This window comes from Equus przewalskii, chromosome 2 (genome assembly GCF_037783145.1).
Source record: "Equus przewalskii isolate Varuska chromosome 2, EquPr2, whole genome shotgun sequence".
NCBI lineage: Eukaryota > Metazoa > Chordata > Mammalia > Perissodactyla > Equidae > Equus > Equus przewalskii.
Genome location: NC_091832.1, coordinates 63558382 through 63582082, shown reverse-complemented (window position 1 = coordinate 63582082; position 23701 = coordinate 63558382). Strand labels below are relative to the sequence as shown.

The window sequence follows — 23701 nt, the reverse complement described above, 5'->3', positions numbered from 1 at the left end:
GGTGGAATCCCTGGGAAAGTGAGGAGAGCAAAGGGGGAGGATGTTGTGGTGATTGACAGTGAAACAGACAAAACACCTCATGTCATCAGACCCCTAATACAAAGGAACCTCAAAGCACAGCAACAACAGTCAGTCAGTAGGGCAGCCCCTAATCCATGAAATGTTCATGATGAGAGAATATACTCCTGCTGAGCCTATTGATGTAGCTGCCAAGTTCCAGAAAAAGGCAAAGGCAAGTATCCAGGCAGAGTTGGTGCAGCTATGGGATATAGAAGGTGATGGTATTTCTCTGATGGGGCAGGAGGCAGAGAAAATGAGCAACATCACCACACTCTCTGCCCTCCAGCAGCACCTGCATGGCACTGGGTGGGGACAAGGGGGCTGTTCAAGGGATTCACTCTCTTATAAATTGTATTATTCTAGCCTGCAGGGAGGCTTGGCCTAATGAGGGGGACCTCTCTGGGCATGTGGGACCCAAGAAATCCATAGAGGATGTACAACAAATTCTTAGGGAGTTGGGAATGAGACAGGCCATCTACGCCTCCGTCTTTGAAGGCCATGATCAGGCCATTCACTGCAGGAATGAAGGTCAAGATACTTCATTCTGTTCCCAGCACCTGGTATGGGATGCTAATATCCATGCTGAGCCCAGTCATGGGACAAGATATTTATGATGCTGGGCAATCCATTGCTGACCTGGGGGAAACTGACAAATGCCAGCAATAGGCACGGGCTGTAGGAAAGACCCAAGAGAGACAGAAAGGGAGCTCAAAAAGCCAAAGGACTATCCCAATTGACTGCAGAGGGGCTGGTGAAAGCAAGTGTGGTTTTACCTCATGGCTGCTGAGACCCCACCTGAAGAGAGAGACTAGCAGTCCGATGCTGTGTTGGTCAGCCTGTGGAAAGCCTGAACAGTAGTTCAGACCTGCCCCATCCTCCTCTACCATCCCAGATGCTCTGCCTGCTCCAGCAGAGGCTTCAGCTATACAGTCCTATTTGTGGCATGTGCCTCCCATGCCCCACGTATAAGAGGTAGGCCATGAGTGCCTGCAGGTGAGGAGCACTGGAAGCAATCAGAGGCCTCAGGTTGAACTCACTATTCATTGGTTCCCCCAGAAATAAACAAATGGTGACAGCTCTGGTTGATACTAGAGTTGAACGTACTCTAATACATGGTAACCCTCAAAAGTTTTCTGGCCCTCTCAATGCCATTGATGGTTACAGAGGGCACATGTTTATGATCAGGAAGGTCCCTTTGACACTGAAAATTGGATGTTCTCCCCCATGAGAATATGAGGTTTTTATCTCTCCAGAACCAGAGAACACATTGAGCATTGATATCCCACAAGGTCAAATGCTGCAAACTTCTATGGGTGTTAATCAGCGCTGAGGGGAAACACTGACTGGGGACCAGTCAGTTCACCACTCCCTCAAAGAGTAGTTACTGTCAAACACTATAAACTGCCTGGGGGGCATAAGGAAATAGGAGAAAGTATTCAAGAACTGCACTGAGTGGGTGTTGTACACCCTGACCATAGTGCTTTCAACAGCCCAGTATGGCCAATAAAAAAGCCAGATGGCTCATGGCAGATGACCATGGACTACTGAGAATCGAACAAGGTAGTGGCCCCCATCCGTGCAGTTGTGCCCAACATTGCCACTATCTTAGATACGTTGGCCATGGTCCTAAGAATGTACCATGCTACACTGGACTTAGAAAATGCTTTTTTCAGTATAAAACTGGCTGCTGGGTCTTAAGATCAATTTGCCTTTATGTGGGAGAAGCAATGACAGACCTTTTGAGTGCTTCCCCAAGGCTACCTGCACAACCCTACAGTATGTCATGGTATGGCAGCCTAAGATCTGTCTCTGTTCTCCTTCCTCACATCAGTAAAACGGGCCCATTGTATTGATGATATAATGTTAATATGTGAAGACTTGCCTCTGCTGCAAGACGCTCTGCAGACTTTGCCAGAATTTATGTGTGTGAGAGAGAGAATGGGCATTGGCTCCACAGAAAATTCCAGGCCCAGGCACCACCATAAAGTTTTTAGGAGTCATTTGTTTGGGTAAGACGTGCTCAGTGATTGATAAGGTGCAAAGCCTATCCAACCCATAAGAACGTGAAAGACGTACAAGACTTTGTAGGGATTTGGGGGTTTTGGAAGACTTTGATTCCCCACCTGGCACAGTGCCTCCATCACTTCTGCCACTTGCTAAAGATAGGGCACATGTGGGAGTGAGGGTGAGAGCAATAAGATCAACTTTGAGAAGGCGGAAACACTAGTGAAGCAGATTAAATCTCTGGGCATCTCCCAAGCAGGGCTATCATTTGAGTTAGATATATCTGTGACTCTGGAAAGTACGGATTAGGCACTGTGGCAGAAACAACAGAAAGAGAGAGCAACCCTGGGATTTTGGTGTCAGCTCCGGAAGAAGCTTTGGGGGTTTCTGGTATACTCCTCAAAGAGCAATATCTCCTAGCAGTGTACACAGCACTCCTCCAGGTAGAGACTCTCAGGAAAGAACAGCGTATCATGGTAAGAACTTTCCTTCCTATCAAGGGATATTTTGAGAATATATTCCATTGACCTACATCTGCCATGGCTCAAACTCCCAGTTTGACTAAGAGCATGCCTATTTGCAACAGAGGAGCTGCCTATCTGCCAGCCCACATCTCTAGAAATGTGAGTGCTGCTAGGCCAGGTAGAGTATGTAGATCCTCCAAATGCCCCACCACTGTTCCTGTGGTGGCCCCTGCGGCCCACAGAGAAGGAGTGGGGGAAATTCTTGCTGATGCCTAGTATACAGATGGATCTATTTAGGGCAACCCGTCCACATGGACTGCAGTCACTATTCAGCCCAGGACTGACATCATCTGGATTGAAACAGAAACAAACTGCAGTAGCCAGTGGGCTGAACTCAGAGCAGCAGTTTGGCTGGTGGTCACTCATGAACCCTGACTGTTAACCCTTTGTACTGACAGTTGGGCTGTTCTAAAGAGATTAACCCTATGGCTTTGACAATGGGAAGCTAAGGGGTGGATGTTCGTGAATAAGCTCTTGTGGGGTCAGGATATGTGGAAAGACGTTTGGTTCACCTTCAAGAGCCTGAGGCAGTCCTGACTGTCTTCCACGTCCAGGGTCATAAGGCACCAACAATTCCTGGCAATCAGGAAGATGCTGCCCTAGCTCAGGTACAAGCCCTAGCAAATGACGCTTCAGTAGACACAGCAGATTGGTTACATAGAAAAGGGGCCACCATAGTGCCTGAGTGCTATGGAGTATTCACAAGGATACTGGATTGCCCTTCAAATACAGTGACTTGGTTAACACAGTAACAGCATGTCGTGTGTGTTCTAAACAATGCCAAAGGCCACTTCCAAAGGAGTCTGGGGCCATCCACTGGAGTTCCCAACCAGCAAGGAATAGGAAAATTGATTATATTGGTCCCCTCCTTCTGACTGAGGGTGTAAGTATGCCCTGGTTTGTGAGGACATTGTGTCTGGCCTATCCCAAGTTTTCCCTGTCACCACTCAAACCAGGCTGCCACCATTAGAGGATTAGAGAAGCTGAGTACGAAGTACCAATAGACTCATTGAATAGACAGTGATTGAGGGTCAGATTTCAAAGGTCAGGATGTGCAAGTCTGGGCAAAAGAACATGACATTAAATGAAGGTTCTACCTCCTTATAATCCACAAACAGCAAGGTTTGTTGAAAGAAAAAATAATATATTAAAGCAGCAGATTAAATTAAATTACTAGCAGATAAAAACCTTGGCCAGCTGGACTAAAGTACTGTCCAGACTTTGATACATTTGAATGATCAACCAATACAGCCTGTTATTCCATATGCCAGACTGGGGCCCCCTGCTGAGATAACCAATACTGTAAAGGAATGGAAGTGGAAGGAAGCAGCCATTGTCCCCTAGCTCTCACCATGCATCAATGTGCTATGCTGCTGAGAATACCAAGTCCCAACATGCCTGGGAAAGGTATTATATACTGGAATTTGCAATGGGATGTCCCATAGAGATAAGTGAGTTACTTTGCACCCCGGGTGAGGGGGAACTACTCAGTCTCCACCAAAATCTTGTTGATCTTCTACAAGCCAGACCTGTTGAAACACACCATACCCGGAACGGAACACCACCATTGAAAGAGGGGAGAAGGTAGGAGTCTTGGTCTGGCATATTTCACCCTCAGTTCATCTCCTCATGCTTGATAGTACTGCCTCCTCTGGCCAACATGTATGGTATATGCAACCAGGTCAAGTTCCTAAAGCTGCCAAACTCCCTCTCTTCAAGACCAGGTGGGCACGTTCTGTTTTCCACTGGTACGATCATTTGGCCTCCATATTTTTTCCCTCCATTGGCCTGGAGGATGTTTTAGCACACATGGAAGCCCTTACTAAATTCACCCAGCAAGCCTTAAATGATAGCCAGTCAAGCCTATCTTTACTTAACACTGAAATGTCTCTAATGAGAAAAACTGTCCTCCAAAATATAATGCACTTGGACATTATTACCGCTTCACAAGGAGGCACCTGTGCCATTATTCAAATAGAATGTTATATGTTCATACCTGATGAGTCTGCTAATGTATCATCTCTATTAAGTCACCTGAGGACACAAGTAAATGCCCTGAATAATCCAACCCCAGCCTAGAGGACTTCGTAAATCAATGGTTTGGATGGAAGGACTCAATGGAAAAAATTGTTACGTATTTTGGGAATCATTTTCTTAATCTGTGTTTTTCTCTTGTATATGCCTGTATTGTGGCTGAGGCCTCTGCCCCCAGTGCAGCCAGATAGCCACCAAAGGAGCCACTTTCATGCTACGAAAATCCCTTGCTGACCACTCAGGGCATGTTGTGGAGGAGGGAGGCATGTAAGATTGTAAGAGCTGTCAGGAAGGGTGGCGTGTTGGAGGAGGTCATTGAGAGGATGTGACCTCCAGTTGACCCGTGAGCTGGGCCGCACAATCAGAGGCTCCTCACCCCCTCCTGTGTCCTTGGAAAGTAGTTCTGCCCACTATTCCCCCTTAGGAACTGTTTCAAGGACACAACCTTGAGACAGTGTATTGTTGAGACCCTTTGGATGGTATACATGACTGAACCTTGTTAGGCCACTATATAGACTCTTAAGATTCTGGCGGGTGGGTGTGGAGAGCCACTCCTCTTTCGGCCACCCAGGACAGCCCTCATATGTAAGTTCCCTTGCGTATTAAACCTGCTACCTTCCAATCTGGAGCGCTCTGCCTCTTTCTTCAGTCTCTCCTTGCCCTCTTGCCTCCATGTGGGGGCCCAGTTTGCAAATTGACAGGGAACCAGAGAGAACTTTGCATATTTGGAGTTTATACAAGGATATCTACATATTTCATGTAAAAATTTATTCTGAAATTATCAATTTTGATGTGAAAGTGATGTTTATAAATTGGTATTATGTAAATCAGTGTAAGAGATTTTTATTACTGTTCAGTCAATGAGTGTCTGAGACAAAGCATGGGTGTTGTAGTTTAAAGCTATCTGATTGTTTAAAACTATATCCTTTTCTGTTAATTTTCCCATAACTTTTTTCTTGTCATCTTCATTTTAAAATTAATCCTTATTATCCTTATATTTTGTATAAATTCAACATCATCTTTGTGTGTTTATTTTTTTGTTGTTTCTTTTTTTCCTGAACTCACCACTATTATAAACAAACTCCTTTAAACATATATATAATAGAACCTGATTTGGAAAATTTTTCTTCTGATTTTAACCACCTTGTTGGGTTTGTTTTTTTTTTAAATATTCAGATCCATTTTCATCCTTTCAAACCAAGTGGATCTTTTACAAGCTATAAAAATGGACTGAAAGTAGACAATTTTTCATAAGCACAATAATTGTGTTCTTTATAAGACATTTTATTTGCCTTGGAAAGGAACTTAGAATAAAATTTCATCACTGAAATTATTCATAGTTTGTTATACCAAAAATGAAACTTTAAAAAATTTTCTTCTCTTCATTCTCTAGATGTATTATTTCCAAAAATGAACCAAATGTAAGGAAAATAGTACTCAAATATAAAAACATTTATTTTACATTATCTTGACTAGGATCATGAAAATAAATTTTATTAAAAACATTTTTTGTTTCTTATGACCAAAAATAAACACCATAAAAAAAGAAGTAGCTTCAGTAATGTACACAGAAATAATTTTCAAGTTGACATTAGAACATATTGGGCTTTACCAAAGCATAAAACATATGTTGTGACTACAGTTGGTGAGTGGGTGATAACTTCAACTCTAAGTGTAACCATGTACTATACTTTAACAGAAATCTAGATGGCAGACAGTATCTAACAGTTGTTAAGGCCACAATTTTGGTCCTAACAGAACTAGTCCAAGTCCAGACTTTGCCACAATGGTTTAATTCAAGTTATTTTAGTTCTCTGGGCCATAGTTTAATTGGCAGAAAAATGGAGATTTACAACCAAAGACGATCATAAAGATTGAATGACCTTCTATGCATGGAGTGTTTAACATGGCACCTGGCACATAGTGAGCATTCAACGAATGGTTACTAACATTATCAGGCCACTCAAATATACTTGATCAAAATGCATAAAACTGTACAAATCATAAATAAAATTATTTCCATTTAATGCATTTGTAGTATCACTAGTATTTATACTTTGGGCAAGAGAAAACAGCTAGGCACGTATGCTAGGATGAGGTGATATAGTGAATTGTTAATTTCTCTGGATAAATAAAATAGGAAATGGTAGGAGTTGTGGGTGACACATACTATTATGTTAAAAGCTGAAAAAAGGTTTTAAAATGTGTGTTAATCTGGGTCATTAGCAATAGCTTTCTTTTTGGTATACTCAGAAGAATCATTTATTCAACAAATATTCCTTGACTGCCTGTTATGTGCCCGGCTGTGTTTACCTACCATGCCAAAGGAAATACCTCCTTTTTATGCTCTGAATACTTTCCTTTTCCACAGACATTCCCACTGGGCCTGGGCGATGGGCAATTCTATGCATGGACAGATGGTTTGAGAAGAAAGGACTGGCATGACTATGAAAGCATTCAGAAAGAGGCTATGCGCTCAGGTATGAAGTTCAGTGTAAGCCAAAGTGCTATTTTACTTACAGCAGTGTCTGCTTTGTCACTTAAAGGATCTCTAATTAGCATTTGTTCTGCACACAGTAAGGTATGTTTCATGGGGATTTTGGAGGTCAACGCTGGACAAAACTAAAACAAATTTCAGAGAGAAAACAAATAATAAACAGCCTTTAAAATATGAGCTGAAGAAGAGGTCATTAAAGTTTTAGAAATCTATCGTGCTTTATATTTCCAAACTGCTTTTCAATAATTTCCGGGAGTATCTTGGGATTTATCAATGAGACTTGACTTGGCGTCTTGAGCCAGATTCACTCATTAGGGCTGGGGTAGATTTCACTGGCAATGCAAAGTATGGCAGGAGTACCACAACTCTTGACATTGGCAGAGGTACAGAAAGTTGGTGGATCACAGAAGCCAGGGAACTGAGGTTGGTTGCTGCTACCTGGACAAACAGACAGACAGTTAAATGGAATCAAGTAGGTCTGTATATATGTAGAAGAATTCTAATCTTGGGCTAGAGATAGAGAAAATATCTTACTTCTTGTAAAAAGTGATAGGAAAAAACAAGTCCCTCTAGAAGAACTGATAAATTAGGTTGCTGAAAACAAATATTCAGAAGGATATATAAGTAGAAATTGAGTGAAAGTGAATAACGTATGATAGGAAGTCCACGTTCCATTATTTGACCAAAGGAGCTCTGTTTTTTTCATAGTGAGGATGTCACAGAAATAGAGAAGCTATTGTTTGGTAAAGACTTCTGAGAAGCACCAAGACACTGCATTCCAGGTCAAATCAGCAGCAAAACTATAACTAGCCACAGTGTGAGGTCCTTCTGGTCAACCTTCCTCATAACTCATCCCCTCAGGGAAACGGGAGTGAGAGTGTTTAAATAGTTGTGAAATTTTTCAGAGCTGTGAAATGTTCTTAGCTCTGGGTCAAGGGTGGTTGATCTAATTATAGTCTTTCATTTTCTTCTTTTATTCCTTTTCTCCAAATAAACCTCTCCCCCTCCCACCAACTTCATTAAAGCTGCTGGTCCCAAGGATGTTCTCTGTTCCTCAGAGAATCAGTCTCCTCCAGGTTCCAATGTCTTTGCACCTTGGCCATTGACCCCATGAACAGTCATGAGAGTGAGTTCCTTACCAGCATCCTCACATTTCCAGCCCTCTTATCTTTTTCCTATTTGCTTCATCAGTCCTATATTAATCAAACCAGCTTCTCCTCTTTCTAACCACAGGATGCTGATGTTTTTTGGAGATGTTCACGTAATCTAACTAACTCAAGCTGCCACAGGTTAATACCAATAAAATAAGCTAAAGTTTATTGAATAGACGTTTCACACCTAATGCTTTACATATGTATTTCATTTAAACCTTATAATGACTCTAATAGACAGGTATTATTATCTCTTGTTAAAAAAAAAAAAAAGAAAGAAGGGAGTCCATGAGAATTTATTAAATTTTATCCAAAGTCAAACAGCTAATAATTTGCGGAGCTAGATTTAAAAGTCAGGTCTTATCATGCTCCATTATACTCCACTTTCAGACATCAAATAATAATATTTGGGCAATATAAAGTAATAATAAGGGCAGCTATGGGAGAGAGGCACCCCTGGGTTCATATCCTAACTTGTCTATACATGAGCTGTGTAAGTGGTATATCAATTTATCTTTCTGATATTCTACTTTGTGGAATTGCTGTAAGGATTAAAGATAATATAACTTAAGTAACTGGACAATTATTTGGACATATTATAAACTCAACTAATGATCACTGTAATTATTAATCCATCTAAGTTACTTTCACTTGATTTGATGTGCCTACCTTTGTTGGGCCAATGAGTTTTGGATACAAAATCCAGGACTTGGCATTTGTTTCTGCTTCATACTGCCCTTTCTGCCTCCTGGATAAACACGCATTTTATGTCCTCATTCTCACTTGGGCCAAAAGAAAATTTTCCTACAAAGAAAATTGGTGGTATAACAAGTTTTCTAAAGTGCAAATTTTCTGTGGAATTAAAAATCTTTTAAATACTAGTACATGATTAACTGAAACATATATGACAGATATACTGTACTATATGTACGCTGCAGATCAATGGGGAAAAGATAAATTTTCTAATAAATGGTGCTGGGGATTGATTATCTCAATGGATAAAAATTGAATAAATGTTGGACCCCTAACTCACATATGAAAATGACCAGTTACATTTAAGGCCTAAATGTAAAAGGTACAGTTCTCAAGCTTTAAACAGACAATGTGAAGGATCAGTATATCCTATCCTTAAAAAATGAATCCTGAATTTGACTACATCAAAATCAAGAACTTGTTTCATTAGACAATACATAAGGAGATTTTTTTTCCGTAAGTAACCTACAAAATATGGGATAAACTACAGTTCATCATTTTTTTAAATATTGTAAATATATATAAAATGAGTAGATACACACAAACACACATGCGGGTACAAGGTCCAAATAAAATAAACATCTCTGCTTTCAATATCTAGGCCAAAAAAAGGATCATTTTTGCTGTTCTATCCCCTCCAAGTATTGAAATTTGTGCTTACTTTTACTTTTCACTGTTGTTTTTAATCCCTAAATAAACATTGTTGCATTTGCCTATGTTTTAACTTTATCTAAAAATTGAATCATACTGTGTGACTTTCTTCTTTCATTTGAAATTATTTTTGAGACTCATCCATCTCGATGTGTGAAATTGTAGTTGATTCATTTTTACCATTGTTTAATTTTCTACGAAATTCTCCTCTTTGTAGACATTTGGAGAGTTCTCAGGTTTGGGTTATATATGATGCTGCTGTAAGTATTTTTGTGCATAGTTCTGGGATAGAGACAATATTTTCTTTCTTTTTTTTTTTTTTTTTTTGAGGAAGATTAGCCCTCAGCTAACTACTGCCAGTCCTCCTCTTTTTGCTGAGGAAGCCTGGCTCTGAGCTAACATCCGTGCCCATCTTCCTCTAGTTTATACGTGGGACGCCTACCACAGCATGGCTGCCAAGCAGTGCCATGTTCGCACCCGGGATCCGAACCAGCGAACCCCGGGCCGCCAAGAAGCGGAACGTGCGAACTTAACCGCTGCGCCACCGGGCCGGCCCTGACAATATTTTCTTAGGGCACATATTTAATAGATTTTGTATGTCTAAGCGATGCACATTTCAGTTATATCAAGAAGGGCATGACAAACAATTTTCCAAAGTTGATATACCAATTTCACCCCAATCAATAACAGATGGAATTCCCATTGCTCAGCATCCTTGTCAGCACTTGATATTGTCTGACTTTTTCCCCCCAATTCGATGGTAAGAAATAATCTCTCACTGTCTCTTAAATTCGCATTTTACTAATTTTTAATATTTTATTTATGCTTGTGTTTTTGGGCCATATGTGCCTTCTTTTTGGTAAAATTCCTATTCATTTCTAATTTTTGAATTAATTTATCTTCCTTATTAATCCACTGAGTGCTCTTAATTTATTTTGAATAACATCCTTTGGTGGTTGTACATGGTTAAAATATATTATCCCATATTTTGTAGGTTATTTAAAGAAAAAAAATCCCTGTATGTAGTGTCTAATGAAAAAATGTTCTTAATTTTGATGTAGTCAAATTCAGAAACCATTCTTTAAGGATAGGACATACTGATCTTTCACATTGTCTGCTTAAAGCTTGAGAACATTTAGGCCTTAAATGCAACTGGTCATTTTCATATGTGAGGTAAGGGTCCAATATTTATTTAGTTTTTATCCATTTAGATAACCAATTCCTAGCACTATTTATTGGAAAATTTATCTTTTCCCCAGTTGACCTGCGGTGTTGATTCTATCATAAATCAATTTTCCATATCTGTCTATTCTCTTTCTGATTTCTCAATTCTCTTCTTTGAGTAAAAATCTCGGAGCTAATACCATAATGTCTTATGTACTACATCTTTACAACAATTATTGATAGCTGGGAAAGTTCATCCTACTTTGTATGCTCTTCTTCCTTGAAAGTGTATTGCCATTCTTAACATTATGCCTTTCTTTCAAATTTATATTCACTTGTCAAATTTCACACACACATAGACCGACACACTAAAATACTGTAATTGAGAATTGTATTGAGTCTATTCATAAATTAGGGGATAATTGACATTTTTTCAATGCCAAATTATCCACTTTATGGTATGTTGTTGTATTTATTTACTGCTTATTGATTATCTTTAGGGATGTGTTTGTAACTTTATTTTCAGACATGTTTAGTGTCATTCTTATAAAATTAATGTTATATGGATGTTGAACATGTTATTGATTTTATTGAAATTCCACATTGTTTGTCACTGGTATATAGAAAGGTTAATAATTTTTAACATTAATTTGAATTTACAAAACTTTCTAAACTTTTCTATGAATTATAATCATTTACCTATCAGTTATTTTGGATTTTCAGTGTAGACACTCATAATATGCATAAGTAATGATGGTGTTTTTAAAAACTTTTTATGTCCATTCTGGACCTTATAATTTTGGTTCTTCTTTTTAAATTTTTTTTAAAAATTTTTTCCTTTTTCTCCCCAAAGCCCCCTGGTACATAGTTGCATATTCTTTGTTGTGGGTCCTTCTAGTTTTAGCATGTGGGACGCTGCCTCAGCATGGTTTGATGAGCAGTGCCATGTCCGCGCCCAGGATTCCAACCAACAAAACACTGGGCCACCTGCAGTGGAGTGTGTGAACTTAAGCCAGCTAATTTTAGTTCTTTTTGTCTTGTTACTGCACGTGCTAGAAACTCCAGTGTAAGGTTGAATAGTGGGTATTGGTGGCTACTCTTGTTATGATTCTGACAATAGTAAATGAGATACTTGCGTTAAAATTTATCTATCAATTTAATGAAAATATGCATTATCATATTTACTAAGTCTTCTGGATCTGGTTTGCTGAAAGTGTGAGTTTTATTATTTTAAACGTAAATGAACATTGATTATCAAGAATTTTTGTTTGTTTGGATCTACTGAAATCAATAAGACAAATTTTCTCCTTTATTCTATTATTTGGGTAATTTTTATCTATTGATTTTCTAGTGGAAATCAAACTCGCAATTCTGGACTAAATCTGTGTTTTTATTTATTACTGGATTTGGTTTGCTAATATTCTGTTCGGCATTTTTGAATCTTTATTTGTGAGTGAATATTGGCGTTGAATTTTTCTTTCTCATAGACTCCTTGTCAAATTTTGGTAATGATGTAACAATAGTTTCATAAAATGACTTGAGTAACACTTCCTGTTTCTCTACACTTTGCAGTTGCTTGTTGTATATTAGAATAACTTAATGACTATGGAAATCTTGTGGGTAAAACTATCTTAATCTGGACATTTTTGGAGCAAAGACTTTTAAGTTCTGTGTTAATGTTTAAAGAATTATAGTACTATTTGGTCTATTTCTCCTGCAATTAATTATATTTTTCTAACAATGTCCATTACATTTAAAAGTTCATATTTATTAACAAATTAATTCATAATGTCCTCAATGATTTCATAAGTCTGCAACACTTAAATTTATGTTGCTTTTTCTTTCAAATATTGCTTATTTTTCTCTTTTTTCATTTTTTCTTTATTACACCAGGAATTTGTCAATTTTATTAATCATTTCAAAACCAACTTTTTACTTTTTTCATCTTATCTATTATACCTTTTTCATTGATTTACAGTCTTATATCTATTATTTCTTTCCTTTGAATTTTTTTCACTCTATTTCTTTCTAAATTTTAAAAATAGATTCATATCTCCTTCCTTTCAGCCTTTCTTCTAACGTAGAACAAGCTTTTAGGCCTCTAAATGTCCCTCTAATTAGCACTTTAACTACATTGTGCTACGCTGTGGGCCAATGCTTTCTATTCTTTGTTATATTTTAGTTATATCATGTTTTAGTAATGTTTCGAAATATCTCGTCCACTTAAGAGATGCTGAAATTGTCTTGAAAATACGAATAAAGAGAAATAACCTCCTGATAAAATCTAAATAATCTTTATAAAAGTATATATTAGTATAATAGAATGCATTTCATTGAATGTCTTTGTCAGTGTTTTTATTGATATTGTTAGTTTATGCTTGTGCTGGCAATTACATCTTTGTGGCATATTTGGTAATTTTTGAAATATTAGGTATTTTCAGTAACTTTTTAATAAGTAGGTGGTATATGAGGGGGAGAGCAAGTTATTAAACACCACAGGTGAGTAATGAGGAAAGTATTGCTTCTACTTTTGAAGAAATGGAGATTTCTTGCATTAAAAACATAAAAACAAGGGCCAGCCCAGTGGCTTAGTGGTTAAGTTCATGCACCCCATTTCAGTGGCCTGGGGTTCATGATTTCGGATTCTGGGCATGGATCTACAAACCACTGATCATCCATGCTGTGGCAGCATCCCATATACAAAATAGAGGGAGATTGGCACAGATGTTAGCTCAGCAACAACCCTCCTCACCAAAATAATTAATTAATTAATTAATAAAAAATAGAAAAGAAGCAATTGAAGGATAGGCCCTAAGACTTTATGTATTGCATCAGAATTCTGTGCCCTTAGAATTATACTAAATTAGAAGAATTCTTTGAATTCGTTAGAAGAATTTTAAGCAACGTTCAAGGAAAAACAGAGTTTTTATTTTTTCACTTTTTTTTTTGTTTTGAGATTAGGATTAACGATGATGAATTGTATCCAGTATAGAATTTTAGGGTCAGGAAGGCTGCCTGGAAGAGGTAAGCCAAATTTTAAAGGGTAAAGGCCTATCCTGATATCTCATAAAGTTGTGCTTTCATCCAATGAATTCTTTGATTTCTCTCTCATTAATGGCCACTAACCCTGTCATAGTTTAGACATTATTTTTTCTAATCATACATTTTCTATATATGATCCCATTACACTTAATTTGTTAGTTTCATGTCATTTGAGAATTTATTGACACCACATTTCATCTTTTAACCGTTTAGCTATCCTTTGGAGTTGTTCTTTATCACAAAATTGATAAGCATGCTTTTTTTGGTTTTGGTGAGGAAGATTGGCACTGAGCTAACATCTGTTGCCAATCTTCCTCTTTTTGCTTGAGGAAGATTGTCCTTGAACTAACATCTGTGCCAATCTTCCTATATTTTGTATATGGGACATTGCCACAGCTTAACGTAGCTCCATGAGCAGTGTGCAGGTCCACGCCCAGGATCCAAACACACAAACCCCAAGCTGCTGAAGTGGAGCACGTGAACTTAACCACTATATCACCAGGCTGGCCCTGATAAGCACGCTTTTTGAATAATCATTCAAATTATTTATAAAAGTTGAATGTAAAGAACTGAAATATGAATTCCTTTGATATAATATGAAAGAAAATGTATAAATTGATATTGATCCATTATCAGTATACATTGTTATATTGTGCATCATTCAGTATAATTGTCATAGTAGCTAAAATGCTATCTAGCTAACATTTCTCCATATATAATTTTTTTAAATGTGCGTATACATCTGAAATAAAGAAACTCTGCATTTGGCATTTGTCTGAACTATGGATCTAAAAACTTTTGCTAGATGTTGAGAAGAAAATGAAATTAGTTTCAATAGCTGTTTCCTATTTAATATGTGATGTTCCCTAATTCTTGGAACATCTTTTGTCTAAGTGATAAAAAAATATTTTTAAGTAATTCATCCAGAGTGCTACATGTGTGTGTGTGTTCATGTGCACAAATGTACATATGTCTTATGGAACGTTATTAAGACCACTAATTTATATTTCTAGAATATACTTATTTATAGTTTTGAAATTTGAAAGTTTTTCTTTTCCAGTCTTCTTTTTGTTTTACCTAAAAAGGTGTTCACTGTGGATTTCAATATGAGTGAACTCGTCCTGAAAAAATTTGTTTTCAGCTCTTGTATTTGATCTATTTCTTTGAAATAGGTTACACCCCCATATAATAATAATAAACTCATGCATTCCACTATAAGCCTCAGGAATCTTATGAAGTTATATGTAACTTTTCACCACTTCCATTTTTCTTAGTTAATCTTACTTACAGTTTGAATATCCAAGGTTTTCATTGAGTCCTATCATTTTACTCATTTATTCATTTACTCATTTGACAAATACTTATAAATCTCACTTTATATCAAATACTGCTCCAACCTCTGGAAGAAATAAATAGACAAAAATGAGTTAAAGTGGGTCTTTAAAAGCATGCAGCATTGTTAGAGGTGCTTTCACTGCTGTTGACACCATGACCATTCAGATGCCACCCATTAATCTCTCTTGCCCAACCTGTTTCAGCAGCCTCCTAACTGATGTCCTTGTCCCGTAGTCAGCTCTTCAAATAGCGGCCAGAATGATCTTCTAAAAATGTATAATAAGATCATTTCACTTCTTTACTCAGAGGCCTGAAAAGGCTGGTCATCATATTAAAAATTAAATCTAAGTCCATTCCAAGATCATGAGATCCAACACGGTCTACCCCTGACTCATGTCTCTGTCCTCGGCTCCTACTGGTTGGCATTTGGTCCTTCCGCTGGCCACATTGTCCTCTTCGTTTTTCCTCAAGCATGCTAAACATGTTGCAGATCTTGTCACTTGCTGTTCTTGCTGCCTGAAACACCTGCCATCCATGTCTTCACAGCCCACTCTCCCCTTCATTAAGGTCACCAGATCATTTATCACCTGCTTTGGCAGGCCTGTCAGTCACCATATTATCATATGTAGATACAATCCCTTTCATTCACTTTCTATCCCTTTACCCAACTAATTTTTATAGCAATTATCTCTCTATCTATATTTATATACATATGTATTTATTTAATGAGTTAAAAATTTTATTATTCCCTGAAATATAATCACTTGCCCAAGGGCTCTAAGGTACAACATTATCTTGAATCATGTGAATTGAGGTTTTTGAGTAATGACACTCTCGGACCAGGAAAGCATTGTGAAAACCTGACACAACATTGTTGCTGCTTTTCTTTTCTGGAGATTGCATCCCATGCCCCCTTAAATCTCATGATCTAAGTTCCTAAGGGTTGATACTAATTGCTATGAATTTCCATAGCAAAACATCTAAAAAGGGTATCAATTTAAGCACTATTTGAGAAGTAGGAACGTACCATGCTTTAAAATGATTCACAGTAGGCTTTCCTAAGTCCCTTTAAACAATAGTTCACTTTAGTGCTGATCAGGGACCCATTTTGCCCTTAAATGTCTTTATGCTGTATAATTAAACAAGATTGCCAACAAAACAGAATGAGAAACGAAAATGTGCTCCATTTAGGAAAGATTGTAACTACTTTGCTTTCAGAAAGTAAAAAATGGTAGTTTTACTATAACTACAATGGCTCCTGGTCATCTTTTTTTTTTTTTTTGAGGAAGATTAGCCCTGAGCTAACATCTGCCACCAATCCTCCTCTTTTTGCTGAGGAAGACTGGCCCTGAGCTAAATTCTGTGCCCATCTTCCACTACTTTATATGTGGGACACCTGCCACAGCACGGCTTGACAAGCAGTGCATAGGTCCGCACCTAGGATCCAAAGCAGCGAACCCTGGGCCACTGAAATGGAACATGCGAACTTAACCACTGCACAACCAGGCCAGCCCCTCCTGGTCATCTTTTAGTGATGCCTCATGTCTCTTAAAAACAGTATCTGGCATCTTTTTCATTATTACCAACAATGAACATTGTTTATTGTTCATGGTTCAGTATAATTTAGACATCTGTGGTGTGCTCTCAATAAATTTCATAATGAGATTTGTTTGGAGGTGATCAACTTTGGGAAGTATTACCAAAATAACATTCATTATTATTCATTAGATTAAAATTAACTTCTAATGAAATATTTCCTTTGACAGTCATTGTATAATAATGAAAATGTAAAATGGAAGTGGAAAGATTGTGAGCATTCTATTGAGATGTATCATTTGTATGTCTGATAATAGAACAAAATTAAGCTAAAATTGAGTGAGTGACAATTATCTAGGGAAAAATCTCTTCGATATTACAATATGAAAACAGCAGTATAGAAATAGCTCAGGAGATTTATTAAACTGCAATTAGTTTGTATTCAAAAATAAGATAAAATTAGCTTTTAAAAATAATTCAATTTAACTATTTGTCACAAAACTCAGAATATCTCTCTGCTTAGAAATATAAACTTCCCACAAGCAAGCATGCATAAGATTAATTAGCCTTATTTTTCTCATTATTAAAATATGGTTTAATGATAGACCTATCACACAGAGCTTTTTAAAATGTTAATTAAATTATATAATTAAACTATCTGGGCTATCGTATATGTTCAATAAATGGTTATTTGTATATTCACATAAGCTTGATTCCTACACGTCTATGATTATAACTTGAATCACCTGATGTAATTTTTCTCGTGCCTTCAAATCTAATCCATTGACACAAACTTTCCCAAAAATTTTCACAAGGGGGTTCAAGTAGACTAAAGCTAAATTGATTTTATGCCCACCATTCATTTTACCGAAATCTTATACCCAATTTTAGTCTTCCCAGTTTTAACCCTTCCCTGTACAGCTCTTAAGCAAGTGTAAAGGATAAACCTGTATTTTCTAGCAGCTTGCCACACAGAAAATACCCACTGTATCCAATATCTACACCTCAACACCAATGGTAATCTTTCTGCTAATAGCAGCTTTGATCTTGAAACTCCATGAAGTTAGATATGCTATTTTTGCTGTGGCTTCAGTTTTCAGCAGAAGTTAAAGCCATCCTTACAGGTAGTGGTAAACAGTTTATGTATCATATATAAGTTTTAGGAAGAAGAGTAAGAGAACTGAAAACACGGAATAAATTTTTGATGACCTGGGACTCTAATGTCACCATTATGACATTTACAATGTTTTTGCAACATGCTAATGCTGTGATAACTGAGAGTTTCTCATGATTTGAGGGAAGGTAATTCAATTGAGCCCCAATTATCATTAAGGCATTGTATTTTAGGCATAATTGATAGATTCTAGTGATTCTTTGAACATCCTCCAAAACTCATACCCAGGATCTGGCACTAATTTATTAGTAATGAGTTATGGGCCATCTTGGCTCCATTACTTAATGAGTGCTGTAGAGGAAATGTGTGTTTACTGGCTAGGGAAGGAAAAGTGCCAGTGCCAGAGACTGATGGCAACACGTTCCAGACCCTGACTTCAGAACAGTAAACACCAGTTTGACTTGATGCTCTTTGAGTGAGTAACTTCACACCAGATGAAAGCAACTGTGCCTCTGACACTTAGCAGTCACAGAAACATGGCGTGAATGGTCCTCAGGAACACTAGAAACTCGGAACTAAGGTATTTTATTTTAAAGGAAAATATCTCTGCACAAAAATATGTATAACTTGCACTATTTATAAAAAATAGACACTATAACATAAAGATAAAATAAGATTTAATGGATAAACAATGTAATTTAATACAGTGTTTGGTTTACTGACATGAAATGACCAAGAGAGCTCAATGGAATTAGTATTATCTGGCATTTCATAATGATTTGAATTTCCATGGTGATCAACTCAGCCTTAGGGATCACAATTCATTATTGAGCTAGAATGACTCAATTAACTTAATAGACATTGACATAAATAACAATCTAATAGAACTGAGTAGCACACATGAATTGGGATATATGTATTAGTAGTAGAATCCACTCATGAATACAAAATTCTTTTTATTTTGTTTTAAGAAATAACAATCATTAAAGAATAACTTTGGGGCTGGCCTGGTGGTGCAGTGGTTAAGTGCACATGTTCTGCTTTGGCCGCCTGGGGTCCGCTGGTTCGGATCCTGGTGCAGACATGGCATGGCTTGGCAAGCCATGCTGTGGTGGACGTCCCACATATAAAGTAGAGGAAGATGGGCACGGATGTTAGCTCAGGGCCAGTCTTCCTCAGCAAAAACAGGAGGATTGGCAGCAGTTAGCTCAGGGCTGATCTTCCTCAAAAAAAAAAGAGGAATAACTTCTTAAATTATAACAAATGTTTTATAAACAAAGAAATTATTGAATTGATATTTAATTTTTAGTCCTTATGTTTTGTAATAATAGAAATTATTTTATGCAACTTAATAAGATATTTTATAAACCTCTGACATATGCATTGCAAATATTTTTATAACTAGAACAAAGACATTAAATATATTATCCAAATTTGGAAAGTTAGTGTTATACTTATGAAAAAAATCTAGAATTTTTTGCTACAAATCCTATATTATTCTGTACTTTATACTACATTTTCTCTCATTTCATTCTTTCTATATGCATAACGCCTTAACATGAGTACAGTGATTTTTGGCACATTGCCTCAATGTTTCTCACAAAAGCTCTATAAAGTAGAGATGGGCAAATATTATTAATCACATTTAAAATAAAACAACAAAATTTAGAAAAGTGATTTTATATGTATACATGTGTGATTTTATGCATGTGATTTTATACATGTACACATATATAATATACATATGTACGTAAAGTGACTATATGTGCATACATTCACGTATGTTTGAATTAATGCCATTAACTCCAAAGAATTCTGAGACAACTCTGTTTTTATCCACTCTTACTCTTACTCTTTATTGACTTTTCCTGCTTTGACTATTTGCTGTTTATGACACATGTAACATAAATTGCTCTGTGCTTCATCCACCCACGTGTATAATGGAGACTACATTAATAGAGATGACTCAATTTCTCTGACTTCCGCTCTCACTAAATGTAGACCCCCTAGTCTCCTCTCTACAAAACCTCACCATATTTCTGAGATCCTCAGAGGTCTAAAGTTTACCAAACACTAATGTCCCTAGTCTTTTACTCTGGCCACTGCATTGGCAACTGATGGTTGATGACTACTCACATTCAGCATCCCATTGCCACCAGCACTGGGACTCTGCCTCCAGTGCTCCCAAAGCAGTGCATCGTCATGTCCCTAGAGCATTATCTGGCATTTTTCACAGCCCTCTGCCTGACAGTTCCCTAGGGAAGTGAGTGGCAAGAATGCCTCTCTCCTCTGTGGTCTTCTAGGCAATAATACAACTAAGCTTGCGGTTCACTCTCTCCCAGAGATCCTTGTACAAAACAGCTCCTTCAAACAGTTCTTCTGTAAAAAGGACTCAGCTAGAAATTTCTAAACTCATACCTGGAACCAACTTCAGACACCAACTGGCTCTTCTATACCATTGTATCCCCTATCCACTGCTTGCCTGGGAACAGTGCATATGTGTGAAAACCCTCAGGAAGGTAAACTTAAACCAGAGATACCTCTAGGCTCGTTCATCAGATGAGCTCGATCTCACCACAGGTACAATCAGACTCAGGCTAGGATCCCCCACCCCACCCTACCAGATATAGGTGTAGCTATAGATATAAATATAGACTGGGTGATTCTTCCTATTTTCCTTTCTCAGTATACTCTTGTGTTAAAATAAGCAGACATGCATAAACTCATCAACAACGTAAACTATTATAAATTGTGTTTAACCTATTTTAAATCAAAATTATAATATTATAAAAGTATAAGTAAACTAACAAATGCTTGTGGAATGATTTCTCAAGTTCATGAACAATTGCATGGAAACTTTTACTTTTAACTACTAAAAAAAGAGCAATGCCACCTCTTTTTATGAAAGAGGTTTGTAGTCAATTTTTGTTAAGAATAAACAAAATATATTTTACAAAGAACAATGCAATCCTTCTTTAAATGAAATGTACATTTTCCCAAAGGCTTTTGTACTGTTTAAAAGTGCCTTTAAATATTTCTTTAGCTATAGTAATGTATTAGTTCCTTCATTTTGAAAGGAATGGATCCACAAATTAGCTCAGTCAGCTAATGGAAATTTATTTTAACAATAAACATGAAAGTGCTGAAAAGCAGAATACTTTCATAAGTAACCTTCCTGGACTTTAGGAGACTGTGAAAGTTGAGCAGGCAACATTATAGTATAGCATCAGTAACTTCCAGCGGCTTTGTAGATGCACGGCAAGGATGAGCCCCTCAGAGGCGCTCTTTCTCCCTGTCTAGCAGGGAGTTCTCTCTGCATTTTAGTCAGTTTCCACTGCTTGTGTTCTTCCTTTCTCCACTGACTAACTCTCTCACTGTATCTCCAGGCTAAACAGCCCTAAAAGGGAGGATGTGATTGGTTAGAGCCAGTCAGTTAGGTTATTGCTGTGGCGCAAAGCTCTTATAAAAATAAAGCACTTGATGGGGCCAGCCCAGGGGCATAGTGGTTAAGCTTGGCATGCTCCGCTTTGGCAGCCAGGGGTTTGTGGGTTCAGACCCCGGGCACAGACCTACACCACTCATCAAGCCATGCTGTGGTGGCAACCCACATACAAAATAGAAGAAGATTGGCACAGACATTAGCTCAGGGCCAATCTTCCTCAAGCAAAAAGAGAAGGATTAGGGGCCAGCCTGGTGGTGCAGCAGTTAAGTTCATGTGCTCTGCTTTGGTGGCCTGGGGTTTTCTAGTTCAGTTCCCCAGCATGGACCTATGCACCACTAATCAAGCCATGCTGTGGCAGGTGTCCCACATATAAAGTAGAGGAAGATGGGCATGGATGTTAGCTCAGGGCCAGTCTTCCTCAGCAAAAAGAGGAGGATTGGCAAAAGATGTTAGCTCAGGGACAATCTTCCTCACTAAGAAAACAAAAAGAAATGAATAAAGCACTTAAACATATACTTACAAAGCACTTAAAATATAAAAATATGCAAAAATACGGCAGAAATTAAGACACAGAAGTTATGAGCAGATAGGTTAAAATTGTGAACAGATGCATGCCAGGCTTCCTCAAACACAGCAGGGCAGCTTGGAGTTACATGATTCCATCTGGTTCAGACGGTAAGCCATGGTTGAAAACCTATGGCCACAGTAAAATAAGAACTTGGCATAAAACACAGCAAGTCTTGCTTTATGAATCGCTATTGGTCCTTATTCAGAAGGGATCGGTAAGCATAGCACACACTTGGAGCACCTTGTGCAATATGGCCAATTTTCATGCTCTTCTGATTATTCTAAATAACAAGTACCTCTCCTGACATAAAGAGATCTTGGGGCAGGATGATATGATTAAAGCCTGTATGAGGGTTCTTCAGAGAAACAGAGCCAATAGGATGTATGTGTATATATATATGGAGAGAGATTATTTTAAGGATTTGGCTCACCCAATTGTGGAAGCCTGGCAAGTCCCAAATCTGATGGGGAAGGCAGGCAGGCTGAAGACTCAGGAAAGAGTTGCAGTTCAAATCCAAAAGCAGTCCACTGGGAGAATTTCTTCTTGCTTGGGAGAGGTCAGCCTTTGTTCTATTAAGGCTGACTTCGACAGATTGGATAAGGCCCACTCACAGTATGGAGAACAATCTGCTTTACTCAAAGTCTACTGTTTTAAGTGTTAATCTCATCCAGAAAACACTATCCCAAAACATCCAGAATAATGTTTGACCAAATATTTGGGCACCAGGGCCCAACCATATTGACACATAAAATTAACCATCACAAGGCTCAACCAGGCCTGAACAGACACAGAAATGAATGCTATATGGCCCAAGGAAAGCCTGCATACCAGACTGGAGGGTCTACATCTGGTACCAGGAGAGGAAAAGCCCTTGCAATTGACAATTCTAGAAACAGAGAGCTTTCCTACTGATACTCAATAAGGGACAGGTGATTTACTGACCTCTCATCAATTCAGGTATGGCTACCAAGAAAGAACACCTGAACTTGGACTCCAAGAGACAGCAAATGAAGACTAAAACGGAGCATAATAATCACCCTAAGGGGCCAATAGTCAGAGAAAGGAACACAAAACGGACACTTCAACAAAAGAATCAAAACCTAGTGAAATAAAACTTTAGGAGGGGACAGAAGACAGCCTAAACAATGGCAGCAACAAGACTTTCAAAGAGGATCAGCTAAATCATGCAAAGGGCTTTATGGAACTAAAAATGTGACTTTCAACTTAAAACATTTAATGCAAGTATAGAAGGAGTGGATGATGGCTTTTGAGACACATTAGAGGACAGGACGATTAAATATTAAAATATGTCAAAATAGGGCAGAAATTAAGAGAGAAATTATGGGCAGAAAGGTTAAAACCATGAACAGATGCATGAATTTAAACAAATGAATGAAAAAGAGACCATAATTAAATATTAAAAGAAAATATCATGGATCTCAAAGAATATTTTACTCCAAAGATTGAAAATATGTCAGGAAACATTGATGAAAAAAGACACACCTAAGCAGATGTTAGTGAAATTTTTGAATATAGGAAAAGTTAATCTTTTTCAAGGACCCTGGTAGAAATAAAAAGTTGCATATAAAGAAAAGATCATCAGTCTGGCATTAAAATTATCATCTGCCATTCTAGAAATTAGGAAAGAAGGTATATAAATATATTATATATATATATATAAAATTCACCATTCAGTATATACGTAGTTGAGAGAATCTATTACCCACATACCCCTTCTGAATTAAATAATCTGTAAAGAATTTTAACCAAGGAACAAATAAATGAGAATAAAATCTTCAGGATAGGGAAAAATAAAGAAAATTTTT

General features: G+C 37.6%; 1 protein-coding gene across 1 annotated transcript in view; it reads left to right on the top strand.

Moving 5' to 3' along the window:
* Window positions 1–23701, top strand: part of GALNTL6 (polypeptide N-acetylgalactosaminyltransferase like 6) — a 1099146-nt gene that overhangs the window by 365386 nt on the left and 710059 nt on the right. The window contains exon 3 of the mRNA XM_070608036.1: window positions 6994–7102. Coding sequence (XP_070464137.1) covers window positions 6994–7102 — 109 coding nt within the window. The remainder of the gene's footprint in view (window positions 1–6993; window positions 7103–23701) is intronic.